Below are 13,997 nucleotides of genomic sequence, written 5' to 3' on the forward strand. Positions count from 1 at the left end.
CGTACCAGCTGCTCCGGTGAAACGGTACCAGTGACCATTGAGTACACTTTCGCATGAATGGCCTATGGAGCGCCAGTGTCTGTTAGCCTCATTTAGTTCTAGATGCCCTGAAGTGCTGCATTCAGCTGGTTCAGTTATGGCTAAGGGGGTAGATTTATTAAAAAAAAAGATTAACGTCTTATTAGCACAATTTTGCGGAAGGAGTAAAAGCTCGAAATTGGCGAGGAATATTTGAAAGTGACCAAGCACACACGAAGATTATTGAAATACTCAAAATTTCGGGAGCTCTTAAAAACAAAAGCCGTGCAAATAGTATTGGAGGTCACAAAGCTTTAGGATAACTATTCTCGGTTTGAAATGGAATTCCACTTTTGTTCAGGTCTGAACCGTGAAGGATGAGGCAAATAGGTTTCCCTTGCAAATTAGCTTTACACTACGTCACGCTCTAAGAACAAACAATACGGAAAAAAACCATAGGAAAAGGAAACCTGACAGATTTATTTCATTGCTTGCTTGTTTAACTTATTCTTTGAGTGGTTTAATTTTCTATTTAATCTCCTGTTTTAAAGTGAAAAATAATTCTTGGGACTGACCCCTACATGACTTGCCATCACCGGTGTAACCCTCGTTGCAGACGCATTTAAAAGAACCTTCATTATTGGTGCAGTTTGCGTCAGAATGACAGTTGTGGGTGTTCTCCGAACACTCGTCAATATCTGCCAAGATAAAAGTAACGAATTGAAGATTCAAAGTTACTTGTATAAGCTAACTAAAATATGCGGAGCAGTGTTAATAAAAAAATATCATTTTTGTCAAGTTTTCAAAGAATTCAAAACCGTTTCCAGAGACATATTTCAGAACTCAGTTTTCATAAAGACACTCACCCTTGCACGGATTTCCTTCATAACCATCTTGACAACACTCTGCGAAACCATCAGTTACTCGACATGCATCATGTTCGCCTGCAAATGGAATTAGACAATTATCTTTGAAATCCTTTTGAAATTTTTTCATCAAGTCATACTCCGTCCAGAGGATATTGTCTTTCGCCCCCATTTTAGTTTACGTTCTTTAAAGTTAAGCGTCCGCCATAAATCCGCAAATATCATAAGAAACTGAAAATGTTTTTCTATGACTTGAATTCTTCAACTCTAAAGACATTTAGTACTTTAGAGCCTTCTTTAGGAAAAAAAAGAAGAAGGGAAAAAAAACAGTATAACAAATAATTGCAACTTACCGTTGACACCGCAGTGACGAGCATTACAACCACTCGGCTTTTGCAAGTTGTAAACATAGAATCCGCTGCAGTTCCTTATCTGAACTGTAGAAGAGATATGACAGCAGCTCACTTGCCCATGAAAACATACAGTTGCGGACATCAATTGGTAAGCTTTAGTGGGATGACTTCCATTAATCCAGCCGGCCATCTGGGTATTGCAACTTGACCAAGGAATGCAATAGGTCGCCATCATTACACCGGCGTCCCCGGTAAAGCGGTACCATCGGCCATCGATTATTGTATTTCCCTCACAGCCCAAGTAATTATGGTCAACATGCCTCCAGTATCTGTAGACCTCATTAAGTTCTTTGTACACACACGGACTGCATTCAGCTGGTACGTCAGCTGTTGAGAATCAAAAATATCATATTGCATCTATGTTAAACAAATATCACCCAGCAGAAAACTCGGAACTTTTGGAGACGTCTTAGAAAGATTTAGCATTCAATATGGAGGACGTTTCTTCTGGTCTTTTGTTTGTTGTTGGTATCATTGCAAGTTTCCCAAACTTGCAAAATTGACCATCGGGAGGTTCTAGGAATTCCAAGCAGTTCGAAATCACCGAAGTTAAGGAGAATTAAATTTCCAAATCTCACGTAAGTTAAAAGTGCGCTTTTTGTTTTAACTTTCATAAAATCGATGGTTTGGAAAAGTAACTTTTTCGCTATGAACGGTTTTTATAACATTATTTAAATCCTGAAACGTTTTCTTGATCTATTTGGCGATTCTTTGACAGCATGTTTTGGACTTCAAGAATACAGCTCTATTTTTCTCCGTAAAATGATGTAGCTAGTCCAACACTTAACAACCTCTGTGTTAGAGCATGGTGTCCCTTAGTACTCTTATCAATTTTGACGATAAAATTATACGAGTATTAGCAGAAATGGACCTATAATGGGTTATAAACTTGCCTTCTTGGGTGCCATACACCTCCACTCTCAGACTATGCCACTTTATGCTCTTTGTTGGATTGAAGCGAATGTATCTTGCATTTACTGGTGTTGACAGCTTATGTCGGTCTACACCATGACTTGTACCATTCCTGCGAAATTCCTAAGGAAAATAATGAAAAACGGAACACATCTGTTTGTGAAATCTCGCATACAATAAAAAAAGTATTGAGATGTTACAATTATTCAGCAAGATATTTTAATTTGTTATGATTTGGTTATCTCTTGATACAATTTATCATCACGCATTTCTTTCAGAATTAGCCCGTTTCGTCTTATGTGAAGTGACTCATGACTGATCTCACATTGCTTGTTGTTCATTTTCAATAACGAGCATAGGTAATACCGGAAAAAGTAAAGATCGAGCTTATTTTGATCGACAGGTAGAACCATATTCACGACAAAAAAGAAATCAAAACTAAGAAAAATATCGTCATGAAATTTTACAATGGGAGTTCAAGTGAAAAAGGCAGTCCAACTTAATTGCGAAAAAATACAACCAGTCAGCTCTGGACTGGTCACAGTTTAGCGTGTCATTGGATCTGGTGGTGGAGCGAGTTTTCGAAATCAGTCACAGTGGGAAGAAAAGGCGATGTGATTCCGAATCACTTTTGTCCCTCAAGTTGATCAAGAAATCACTCAACTAACCAATTCCTCGCCATTTTCATCTAGGTAAGTTTCCCATATGCTTTCATCAGAATAATAAAGAAGTTTGAAATCCGTCGTCCATTCCTCGTGATATTTGCTTCCCTGGGTAGCGACAGCACACACTTGAAACATTTTACCAAGATCAACCTGTAGCCACTCATTTTTATCATTGTGATTTGGCTGCCATCCCCAGGCTGTCTCATTAAAGAGTCGTCCATACATCGCAGCGTGTTCTTCGTCTTCATAACGGGATGAAGCTGTCATCTGATTGTCAGGAATGACACAAGGACTAGAAACACCAACAGGTTTCTCAAAGCACTCGTCGAGGATTTCTGTGACAAATTGATATAATGAGGTTATCAGTAAATAAAAACTTTTCTGATACAATGTATATATGAAGTTCATATATTTTGAACTGCGGTATTAGATACGTATGATGCACGACCCTCGCAGTAGAGAGCGCTATTTATGCAATAGCGAAAATCAGACCTGAAAAAAAAAAAAAAAAAAAAAAAAAAAAGAAAGAAAGAAAAAATAATGATTTTCGCTAATGCATAAATAGCGTTCTCTACTGCGAGGATCGTGCATCACACGTATCGAATACCGCAATTCAAAATATATGAACTTCATATATACATTGTGTCTGATTTATAATCACAGGTTTATTACGAATCAACTTAACGGCCTGCTCCCAGTTGGCTTGTTAGCTCAACTGGTAGAGCGCTGCACTAGTATCGCAGAGGTCAGTGGTTCGAATCCCGTACAGGCCTGATTTTTTTCAGGTCTGATTTTCGCTCTTGCATAAATAGTGCTCTTTACTGCGAGGATCGTGCATCATGCGTATCTAATACCGCAGTTCAAAATATATGAACTTGATATATACATTGTATCTGATTTATCATCACGGGTTTATTACGAATCAACTTAACGGCCTGCTCCCAGTTGGCTTGTTAGCTCAATTGGTAGAGCGCTACACTAGTATAGCAGAGGTTAGTGATTCGAATCCCGTACAGACCTGATTTTTTTCAGTTCTGATTTTCGCTATTGCATAAATAGTGCTCTCTACTGCGAGGATCGTGCATCATACGTAAACACTTTTCTATTATATTTCATAATCTAATTTTTGTTCAATTTCAATTGTAAAATACTGTCTACTCATTGGAAAAAAAGATACGTTATAGCCTGAACACTAACATTTTATTTTCATATTTACTGCTTATCTTTTTGAGCCCTGGCCATTTTGGTGAGTGGAAATCAAAACTTATGATTTAGCTACTGAAAATAAAAAGCGAATTTAAACAAAATAAAATAGATCGTGATAATAGAACAGCGCAGTTTATAAGTCCTCGCTATTAATGGGCAGTCTCCTTTTGTTCACATCTGTACACGGTTTAACTAAAGTTACAGTGGCACACTTGCGCCGTAATCAATGCCATCCAGCATTGCAACACACATAACTCTTTCAGGTCTCTTACTCTCGTTTAGCTTCATTCATTTTCTTAAATAACCGTATACAATCAGTTTATTCCAATAGTTTATTTTTTAGACCTTTCTCTGCTTTGCGTTTCGTCCTTCCTGTGTTTTGATGGATAAAAAGAGTATATTTTTTAATACCTCTCCTTCAATACTCTTTCCTTAATTTCTCGTTTTTTGATTCTCAAAAACTTAAACAGGCTTACAAACCACATTAGGTGATATGACAATGCTATTATGAAGCCTAAAAGAAATATTGATCACTTAAATTAAAATAATACACACCGGTACAAAGTCGTAGAGAACACTGTGTTATATTTGGTGGTTTGTAAACAAAAAACGAACCACAATTCCGAATTGAGATTTCATAAGAGCCAAAATAACATTCTTTGTCGTCATGACGGTAGCAAAGTTTTCGTGGCACAACCCCTTCAGCAACAGCAGGATGGGCACCTCGGATCCAACCTGGAGAATTTGTTCCACAGTGGTACGCCTTTGGCGGGTTGTTAGGAATGGCAGTTCCTCCGCTCCCGGTAAAGCGAACCCATCTTTCCGAATTAAATATACCTTCGTCACAGACTGCATCTATATGCCTTACTTTATTGGACACAGACCGGGTTGGGTCGGTTATGTTGGTGTAGTTGGTGCACTCTGAAATGCACAAAAATAATCGTATTTCATCGAAAACGTAACATCTTTTGCTTTCTGTCCACCCGTTCGCCTACTCGTCCACTTATCAATTATTAGTCAGCCATTTTGTTGGTGTGACTGACTCACTGTCTGTCATTCTGACTCTAAATTTGCCTGATGATAGTTTTCATCTTAACCACGTGCACTTGAATGTTTGAAGTACATTTTCAAGATTAGATCTTTTTATCATTGTTATGTGCTTGGCAGTATATGATCAATAATAAATCTATTTTAAGGATACTGTAGGAACTGTTATCTGAAACTACGCTCTTTCTGGATTTTATTTTAGAGATTTAAAGAAAACTAAACAGGTGATGACTGCGGTTCGGTTTTAGGCAGAGCAACATCAAGAGAGGAACCCCACGTAATTTATCGAGGATTAGCTAGAGACGCGTGATTTTATCTATAACCTCCTATGCAATAACTGACGTAGGACCCTCTTGTGCATTGTTAGGACTGGAAACACTTAAACATTCCAAGTTTCAGATCTCTCCTTTTGTTTCAGTTGGATTATTTTGTCGAATGCTTGGTGGTTTTATTGCCAAAGTGTCAATTCTTAACCTTACGAAGTTACTGCTTTGTGTTCAAGGTGAAAACGGGCCGTCTAATCGCATAAAGTAAAACGTGGTTTTTCATTCTTGAGGTATTTCCGTTCTTCTTGTTAGTCGTTTTGAGTGGATGGGTCTCGGTTTTATAGCACTCGAACTGCACTGATTGTTAATTCTAGTATGAATAGCAAAATAAAATCCTTCTTACCATCTGATGCAGCCCCAGTTCCTGACATTAGAACGAGAAGAGTCCATTTCGTCGTTAGCAAAGACAGTAAAATCTGCTACAAGCGATTTCCAAAAGTTAAAATATAATTATTGCAGGGAATTGCCATCAAGCCAGAAATTTCTTACATATTCAGACGCAATTACAGGTGAATGCTGCATTGGAACGTACCAAGCAAGATTTGGAGACTAGTCGATTAGTAACGTGGAAAATAAAGGAAAAGCATTTTATGCTCTAATTCTACTCGTACTATCCTTTACAGAAAAAAACAACTCATTTTTTTTCAATGCATTTGCTAACATTTCAGTTTGCTTACGAAAGGTCTCGGCATCACTTATTTTATATAACTTAATTAAATTCACAAAGGTGTTGTGCATTGTGAGGTGTAATGTGTTATACAGGTATCGCAAATATCTAGAAAGGATTACGTATGGCTAAAATTAAATGACCTACTTACCATTGGATTTATTAGCAAGAATATTCTACTTTTTCTTGGCAGCATTGCTTCTTCTGGCCCCTTTTTGTTAACCTTTCCCCACTTAATTTACTTGAACTCTTTTCAGTGAGAAAATCTCTCCCACAACCATTTTTTTCAATAATTTATCAATAAGTTACTAAAGTACTCATGCTGGGGTCCTTTACTATGTCATAAAAAAAGAGACACCCAAATCCTAAATTCAATACCATGACATTGGAACACGAAGAGTAATAACTATCTTTTTCGCTTGCCGATTGAAAACCAAACAATAAACTATACAATGTATTGATACCCCGTGAGTTGTTTTGTTGTGCATTATGAAATAACCTTCCTGTGACTATTTAGGGCTGCTGCTTTCAACAAAAGTGTAAGAGCTTAATCTTTTTAGGTATAAAACCACAATAAGAGCCCGAAGAATAAACGTAAGTTCTAGTTAAAATGAAGAAAATGTCGCATTTTCAGTGTTATACAATGCATTGCCAAATATTAAAACAATTCGCAGTACATAATATAAGAACAAATTTATTGCCTCTTGCATGAATAATTGATCAAACTCATTTCCAGACTATTCACATGCATGAGCACCCTCTTGTTACGTAATAACGCTCAAGCTACGTAACATTATTCAGTTGGATTATTTATTAATTTGTGACTTTTTAAGACCTTGCAAAAAGATTATTCTGATTTTTGCAAAACATTTCTCTTCTTGCTATTCACTGTTATTGGAAAAATTTTTTAGAAATGCTTTTCAAGAACGGATTATTTACTTTTGTATCATCTTAAAGCAGTGTACTTTAATAATTAACAATTATTCTTTGAAATCGAGGTGAGTCTTTACCGAGCCGCGAAGCGGCGATGTAAATATTCCCGAAAGCCACTATTTACCGAGATTGAAAAGAATAATTGTTTTAGTATATATACACGAAGTGATCTCGAAAAAATTAAGAAAAGCCATTTAAAGGCAATTTCTGCTTCTGAAACTTTAGCGAAACGCGAGTTTACGCCCGCTATTTTGTTTTTCACATTATCCACTCGCTCGGAGGTGTACATGGTTGATTAGCCCGAGATAGCGAACCAATCAAATTGCTTGAAACGCCAAGATCACTGAGTGTGTATCTACTAATAGCTAATAACAGCCATCGGCAGACTTGTGACAATAGCAGTTCGTGCGAAATTAACAAGCAGTTATTACTAACTGACTAAAAATTGAGCAAAAGAAAGAAAAATTTAGGGGGGTTTTAAAAAGCTTTGTACCATTTAAAACTGCACAATCAAGCCATCTGTTAAATCACACACTTTATTCAATCGGAGTTAACACTTTTGAATTCGTCAATCTTTAGTCTCACTGTGAAAGCTAAATGTGTTGACCCAATGTGTATACCGTAGCCTAGAGAAAATGAATTATTGTTTTGATTATAACACAACGTAGATTTTTCTGGTCGGGTGCCTACATGAACAGAGGAATGTAATACATGAACGTTTTTGCTCGTCTTGAACAAATTTTCTCGCTAAAAATATTGCAAAGCATGAAGATCGTTACTAATCATTATACCATGAGAATTTAAATACTTGCTTATTTTAAACTACACTCCTATGAAACTCCTTTCATTAGATTCAATATGAAAGTTCATAAGAAACGAAAATATCACAAAATACTTGCATCCCTATTTTCAAATGACATTTTAAAATGTTTACAGGCCCATGATCCACTACATTTTACATTTTACACTCCATTTTACAGGCCCATGATCCACTGTCCCATTAGAGGAGCGTTTCTAACTACAGTAACTGGTTGCAGCCTAAGAGGACCTAAAACCAAATTTAGTCACGAGAATCACAACTCAAGATGGCGTCCTAAAGTCATTTGCAACTATTTTTGCTCATCTTGAGAAGAACTCGCCCTAGTCTACCCGTGATGCCTCAAATTAATATATTTTCACAGCATTACTTCAAAGATTGACTTAAAGCCTACATCTCAAATTAAAATTTCATCTTTTGTTAAAGTATAAGAATACACGTACTTTAAAACGTGTGCGATGTTAACATGTTAAATTGCAATCGTGCAGAATTTATTTCAAATTTCATTTTTTTGTTTTCATTTGATCATTTGTGTACGTATTTACTGATTTTAAAAGACACGTTATGTATTTCTATTCTCACGAGTACTACTATGCTCTATAGCGCCTCGTGCATAATAAACAATTGATTGCTTAACTAAGTACATTGACACATCTCGGTGATATAATAAAAGAGTGGAAAGACATTATCACTGTATCTCAAAACGGTCGAGTTTGCTCCTTAACGCTTCTTACTGGTCCTCAGAATCTCTCTCATTTCTCATCTACATCGCCATTGAAATCATTAACGTCATCTTCATCATCGTCGTCATCGTCTAGACGTCATCCTTTTTGTCGTCGTCGTCATCGTCATCGACTTTGCCTTCGTCTTTGTCTTCGTCACCGTTATCGTCATTGACACATTCTTCGTCTTCTTCACCGCCATCTTCATGGTAATCCTCCAGTGCATTCCAATTTGTCATGATACTATAACGCCTTGCGTCGGCGACACGACTGGAAATTTTATTAAGATTAACACATTGAAAGCCTGTTTCACTTGTGGAACTTTTTACCAACGAATGTTCTGGCCCGCACGTTTCCCAAACTGAACATTCAATGAAGTCTTTACTATCGCTCATTAACGATCTTCCCGTCCTGGATATTTTCTGTATGCAGCTCCGGTACATGACTGGTGTCCACTCAGGTGAAAAGGCGCCATTTTGAACACTACTAGAGGAACTTTCTTCTGGCGAAAAATCTGGCTCAAAAAACTTGTGTTTCCTCCAGTTCTGGTTTCGTTCAGATTTCCCTCCTACTACAAAATCCACAATTATTTTCATTATAAATTGCGCTAGCTCAAAGTCTTCTCCTCTTTCAGCGTTGGAGGTGGTATAATGTTCATTTACTACGGCGATAAAAATATTTAAAATGATTATACTGGTAGTGCAGAAGAAAGTGAAAAAGAAATGGCTGCCTATTATTGGATTTGCTTCCTTGACATCATTTATTGGGATCGGTTGTCCCAAAAACATCAAAAACTGAAAGAAAATAGCGTTATGCTTTAAAGTAGCACTCTTATGAAACCTCCCTATAATTTGAAAACCCGAAAAACTCAGTTACTTCATTATAATATGAATTTTTAGCGATTAATTAATAAAACCTTTTCAATAATAATTTTAGTTAAAAGTCAATTCTAGGGCAAGAAATTCCGATTTGAAAACCGTCCCGCCATTAATTTTTGAAATCACGGCCAACTTATCTTGGGTCAGCAGTCACTCCCATTGTGACGTAGTTACTCAAAACACTGTTGGCGTTATTCTATATTTATAGGGAACCTCGTGAAATTTAGTGAAATAGTCTTAGTCTTAGTGATATAAAAGCAATTTATTAAATACATACCGAGATTAACGCGCCAAAATGCATCGAAATAAAAATAGTCTCTTCGCTAGGCATATATAGACTGTGCTCGGCAACTTTTGAGCAACTTTTAGCGTTTTCAGCAACTTTTTGTACTTCGAGCAACCTAGAGCAACTTTCGTCTTCCTTGGCAACTTTTGAGTCCAGAAATGGTTGAAAACTGACCAAACCATCAAAAGGGTCTTTATTAAAATGTTTTTTTTTTTATTAAAACTGGTCGAAACTAAGGATGTCGTACGTTCTTACAGATAATTTTTGAAAAAACACGTGCGCCCACGAACTGGACAGCAGCTACCTTAACGGCGCTTACATTCAGCGATTATTTGCTCCAACAATAGAGCTTCCCGCCGTCATCGACAGAGCTGAATAATGAAATATTACGTCAGTGGGTTGCGGTAAACAACGCGGGCTCAAGTGTCCTAGGTCTAAAATTTAACGAAATAGTCCATTTTACAGGTGAGTGCTTGGTTGCCAAGCCTTTGAATGGGAGTGAGGCTAGGGTTGACCTTGTTATGATACAAACCTTCCTGCCTTTCAAATGTAAATCACTTTGTTATCATGCTAAGTAGATACAGGTCTCTATCACAACAAAATCACTTTCAGCCTCACTCTGAATCAAAGTCTTGGCAACTAAGTACGCAACTGTAAAATGGCCTATTAGCGAAGGATAATAAGGGCTGACTTTTAAAACCGAGGAACTTTGTTTTCGTCGAAGGCATTTTCCTATTTCCAGAGGTTTTAAAGGGCAAAATAATTTTTTAAAATTTTTATGGGGTGTACCAAGTTTTTGGCAACTTCGTTCCCAGGGCTTTTCCCTTTTTGAATTTCCCTTTTGAAGTTTGGCGGTTTCCCGTCCGCCAAACTTCAAAAAGGGAAATTCAAAGAAGGAAAAGCCCTGGGAACGAGTTTGAGTTTTTGGAGGTTGTTTGTAAAAGAAAAGCGGCAAGGAAAACGACTCCTCGAAGCAACAGAATAGGAAATCATTCATGCGAACGACTCAAAATCCGTGCTTCCGCGGCAAAATCTAGCGCATGCGTGTGCGTTATTCAGCTCTGTCCCCGCCATCTCGGTAATACGGAACTTAAGCACCGGTCGTTTTAGAGGCAACGGCAACTTTAGCGACCGAAAGAGCCTGGGAGGAGAACAACGTCGTTCCCGCCAAAAGATAAACGTTAAGCAGCTAGACGAGGTTTGCGGCGGCGACGTCGGTAGCAAACTCTGTTCGCTTTTAAGATAAGCTGTGTGAGAGCATGTCATCCTTCAGTGAGATGAGAAATCTGCTTCTTTTTTTGTGCGATAGTAAAATCATCAGTGACGATGAATTTTTGACCTTGTACGAAAGTTGCATTTCCAAGAATCCAGAATTCCCTTACAGCTCCTACCCTAAGTTTGATTTCGACCAGATGGATGAAACAGAGTGTTTAGCGGAGTTCAGAGTGCGAAAACAGGACATAACGCTATTGGCAAATGTGCTTCAATTACCAGACACTATCCACTGCCCACAAAGAACAACGCGTGACCGAACTGAAAGGCTTTGTATGCTTCTGAAGCGCTTCTCGTATCCATGTCGCTATTCAGACATGATTCCTCGTTTCGAAAGACCAGTTCCTGAAATAAGTATGATTACCAATACAATGATGGATCATATTTTTTTGAACCATGGTCATCGTACGTCACAGTGGAATGTTGATATATTTGAGTCCGCCAATGCTACAGGAGTATGCAGATGTTATTCATGCAAAAGGTGCACCTCTCAGTAACTACTTTGGGTTTATTGATGGAACAGTCAGACCAATTTCTCGCCCAGGCCAACACCAAAGAATAGTGTACAATGGCCATAAACGGGTACATTCCCTCAAGTTTCAGTCCGTCGCCCTACCAAATGGACTCATTGGAAATATTTATAAGCCTGTCGGTAAGTTATGTTTACTGGGATGCCATGAATATAAGCTGCCACATAGGGTTTCTTTAATTTATCAATTTTTTTATCCGTTTTGGTATGCAGAGGGGAGAAAACATGATGCAAACATGTTGGTAGATTGCAATCTTCTCCAGGAATTGGAATGGAATGCATTTTCCCCAACTGGCCAGTCCATGAGTGTTCATGGTGATCCCGCCTATCCGCTGCGAATACACCTACAGGCACCATTTCGCCATGGTGTCCTAACACCGATGATGGAACAATACAACTTTGACATGAGTTCTGTTAGAGTAACTGTGGAATGGCTCTTTGGTGACATCATCAACGACTTCAAGTTTTTGGATTTTAAGAAAAACCTGAAAATTGGAATGAGTAGTGTGGGAAAAATGTATCTTGTATGTGCACTTCTTAATAATGCTGTTACCTGCCTATATGGAAACAAAACCTCAGAGTTTTTTGGTCTAGACCCTCCTTCATTGCAGTATTATTTTAGATAAATTCTCTCAAATAAACCGAGCAGAAATGTAGGCCATTTTAATTAAACACAAATTCATTAAGTACTTGAATTCTTCTTGGTGGTCAACAATGCAGAAGTGATCAAACTTTTAACAATAATAATGAATGAACTTGGTTTTTTTTCGAATTCACAAAACGCAAATAAATAATAAGATATCAATTTCAATAAATACCTGTCTTTTTGCTGAAACAAATAAACACTGACTTTACATGTTCATACTTAGGGAAAATTTCATTCTTTTTCTCAAGAAGCTTTTGAATAACCGACAGCATGGCTTCATTTGTCGTTGTTGTTGCTGTAAGACAGTCACCATCACTTGTTGATTCTGCTCTTGCTCTAGTCTTCTTAGATCCAGCTCTTATTGTCGTAATTCTCGCTCAGTCTTGACTTTCCCTTGCATGAATTCAACTAGTGGTTCGGTGCGAGCACTTCTCCTTTGGCGCTTCGGTTTCTCCTCGCATTCATCGCCATTCTCTGTTGACTTGCGCTTTTTCGTTTCAATGTACCCCTCTAAAGCTTTCTGCCTTATGTCCTCTGCCTTGCTTTTATCTTCTTTTTGCTTTCTTGACTGAGCATCACCAACTTTGTTTAAGCTTTCTTCTTTCCCGACGAGTTCTTCAACCAAAACATCTATTTCAGACATGTCGTCCACGGATATTCCACTTGCAGTTTCTTCTTGATGCATCTAAGCCTTATATTTCTTCTGGAGAAGAACCCATCGGTCTCTTACTGCCCTCTTATCTTTGAGATGAAAACAGAGTGTCTTCACTTGATTTAACTTTTCTGTGATCGATTCCCACCTTTCTCCCCCGGCAACACTTCCTTTTTCGAATGAAAACAAATCGCTCGCCAAGATTTCTCGAAGCAAAATAACCTCATGATCTTCAGTCCACTCCATAGCTCTAAAAGCAAAATACGACAATTCATCTATTTGACCGATGGTCGAGAAAAATGTAAATTTATTGAGATAAACATAAAAATATTTTCCTTTAACTATTAAGTCTTCGAAAGACTCAATAGTTAAGCTTACTTTGGCTTTCCATCGGAGGCGGGCGCCCACATCTTTTGCTCAAAGCTACGAGAAATGAAAATGTCCGTGTGTTTATCTATGTTTGAGTATACAATTTTAACAACATGAAAGAAAATAATTCTAAAAAGGTAACAAGAGCAAAATAAAATGTTACAATAAGTTTGAGCCAAGCTAGTGAGGGAAAAATACTCACGTTCTGGATACAACGCCAAAATGAAGGTTCTCACGTTCGCGCGAAACGAAGGCGACTTGACAGACAACTCCAGAACGCCTACCGGAACAAAAAGTCACTCCCGGTCGCCGTCGCCGTCGCCGTCGCAAAAGAGCCTGGTGCTTAAGTTCTCTATCTGCTGCGGTGCGAGACATCAAAATTAGAAGCTGAAATGTCTGAAGAGGAAAATGAAAATCATACAGATATTGACCCTATTGAGGTTACCATGGCCGCTACGGCAACTCTCAGTAGTCCTCCGAGAGCTTCAATTTCTAGAAAACGCAAAATTCACGTCAACGAAGGCAAACACAAACAACGAGGAAGCGGTAGCTCGCACTCGTCTTCAGGGAAAGGAAATGCAACATACGCTTGGAATCTCGATAAAGACCATCCAAAACATCATTAGAAAATACTTTCTATTATTAGTTATGTTGAGCATAAAGATTATATTGATCACAACAAATGATGTTGAATTACACACACAACATCATGCTTTGAATAGTAATCTAGAACAAAATGACTCTCAAAAGTAAGCAACTTTTCTAAATTTGGG

General features: G+C 37.9%; 1 protein-coding gene and 1 pseudogene across 1 annotated transcript; one reads left to right on the forward strand and one right to left on the reverse strand.

Annotated features, from left to right (window-relative positions):
• Positions 1-10,894: 10,894 nt before the first annotated feature.
• LOC148729200 (uncharacterized) lies at positions 10,895-12,348 on the forward strand (annotated as a pseudogene).
• A 158-nt stretch (positions 12,349-12,506) lies between these two features.
• LOC111347273 (uncharacterized) lies at positions 12,507-13,007 on the reverse strand. Its single transcript, XM_088725501.1, has one exon. It carries the CDS (start codon positions 12,886-12,888, stop codon positions 12,562-12,564), a length of 327 nt encoding a protein of 108 aa, XP_088581627.1. The 5' UTR covers positions 12,889-13,007; the 3' UTR covers positions 12,507-12,561.
• Positions 13,008-13,997: the final 990 nt, after the last annotated feature.

The sequence above is a fragment of the Stylophora pistillata genome, chromosome 6 (assembly GCF_964205215.1).
Source record: "Stylophora pistillata chromosome 6, jaStyPist1.2, whole genome shotgun sequence".
In the NCBI taxonomy this organism is placed as follows: Eukaryota; Metazoa; Cnidaria; class Anthozoa; order Scleractinia; family Pocilloporidae; genus Stylophora; species Stylophora pistillata.

What these genes read in the sequence shown, in the direction of transcription:
- LOC111347273 (XM_088725501.1), bottom strand. Translation starts at nt 12,888, where the DNA reads ATGCATCAAGAAGAAACTGCAAGTGGAATATCCGTGGACGACATGTCT.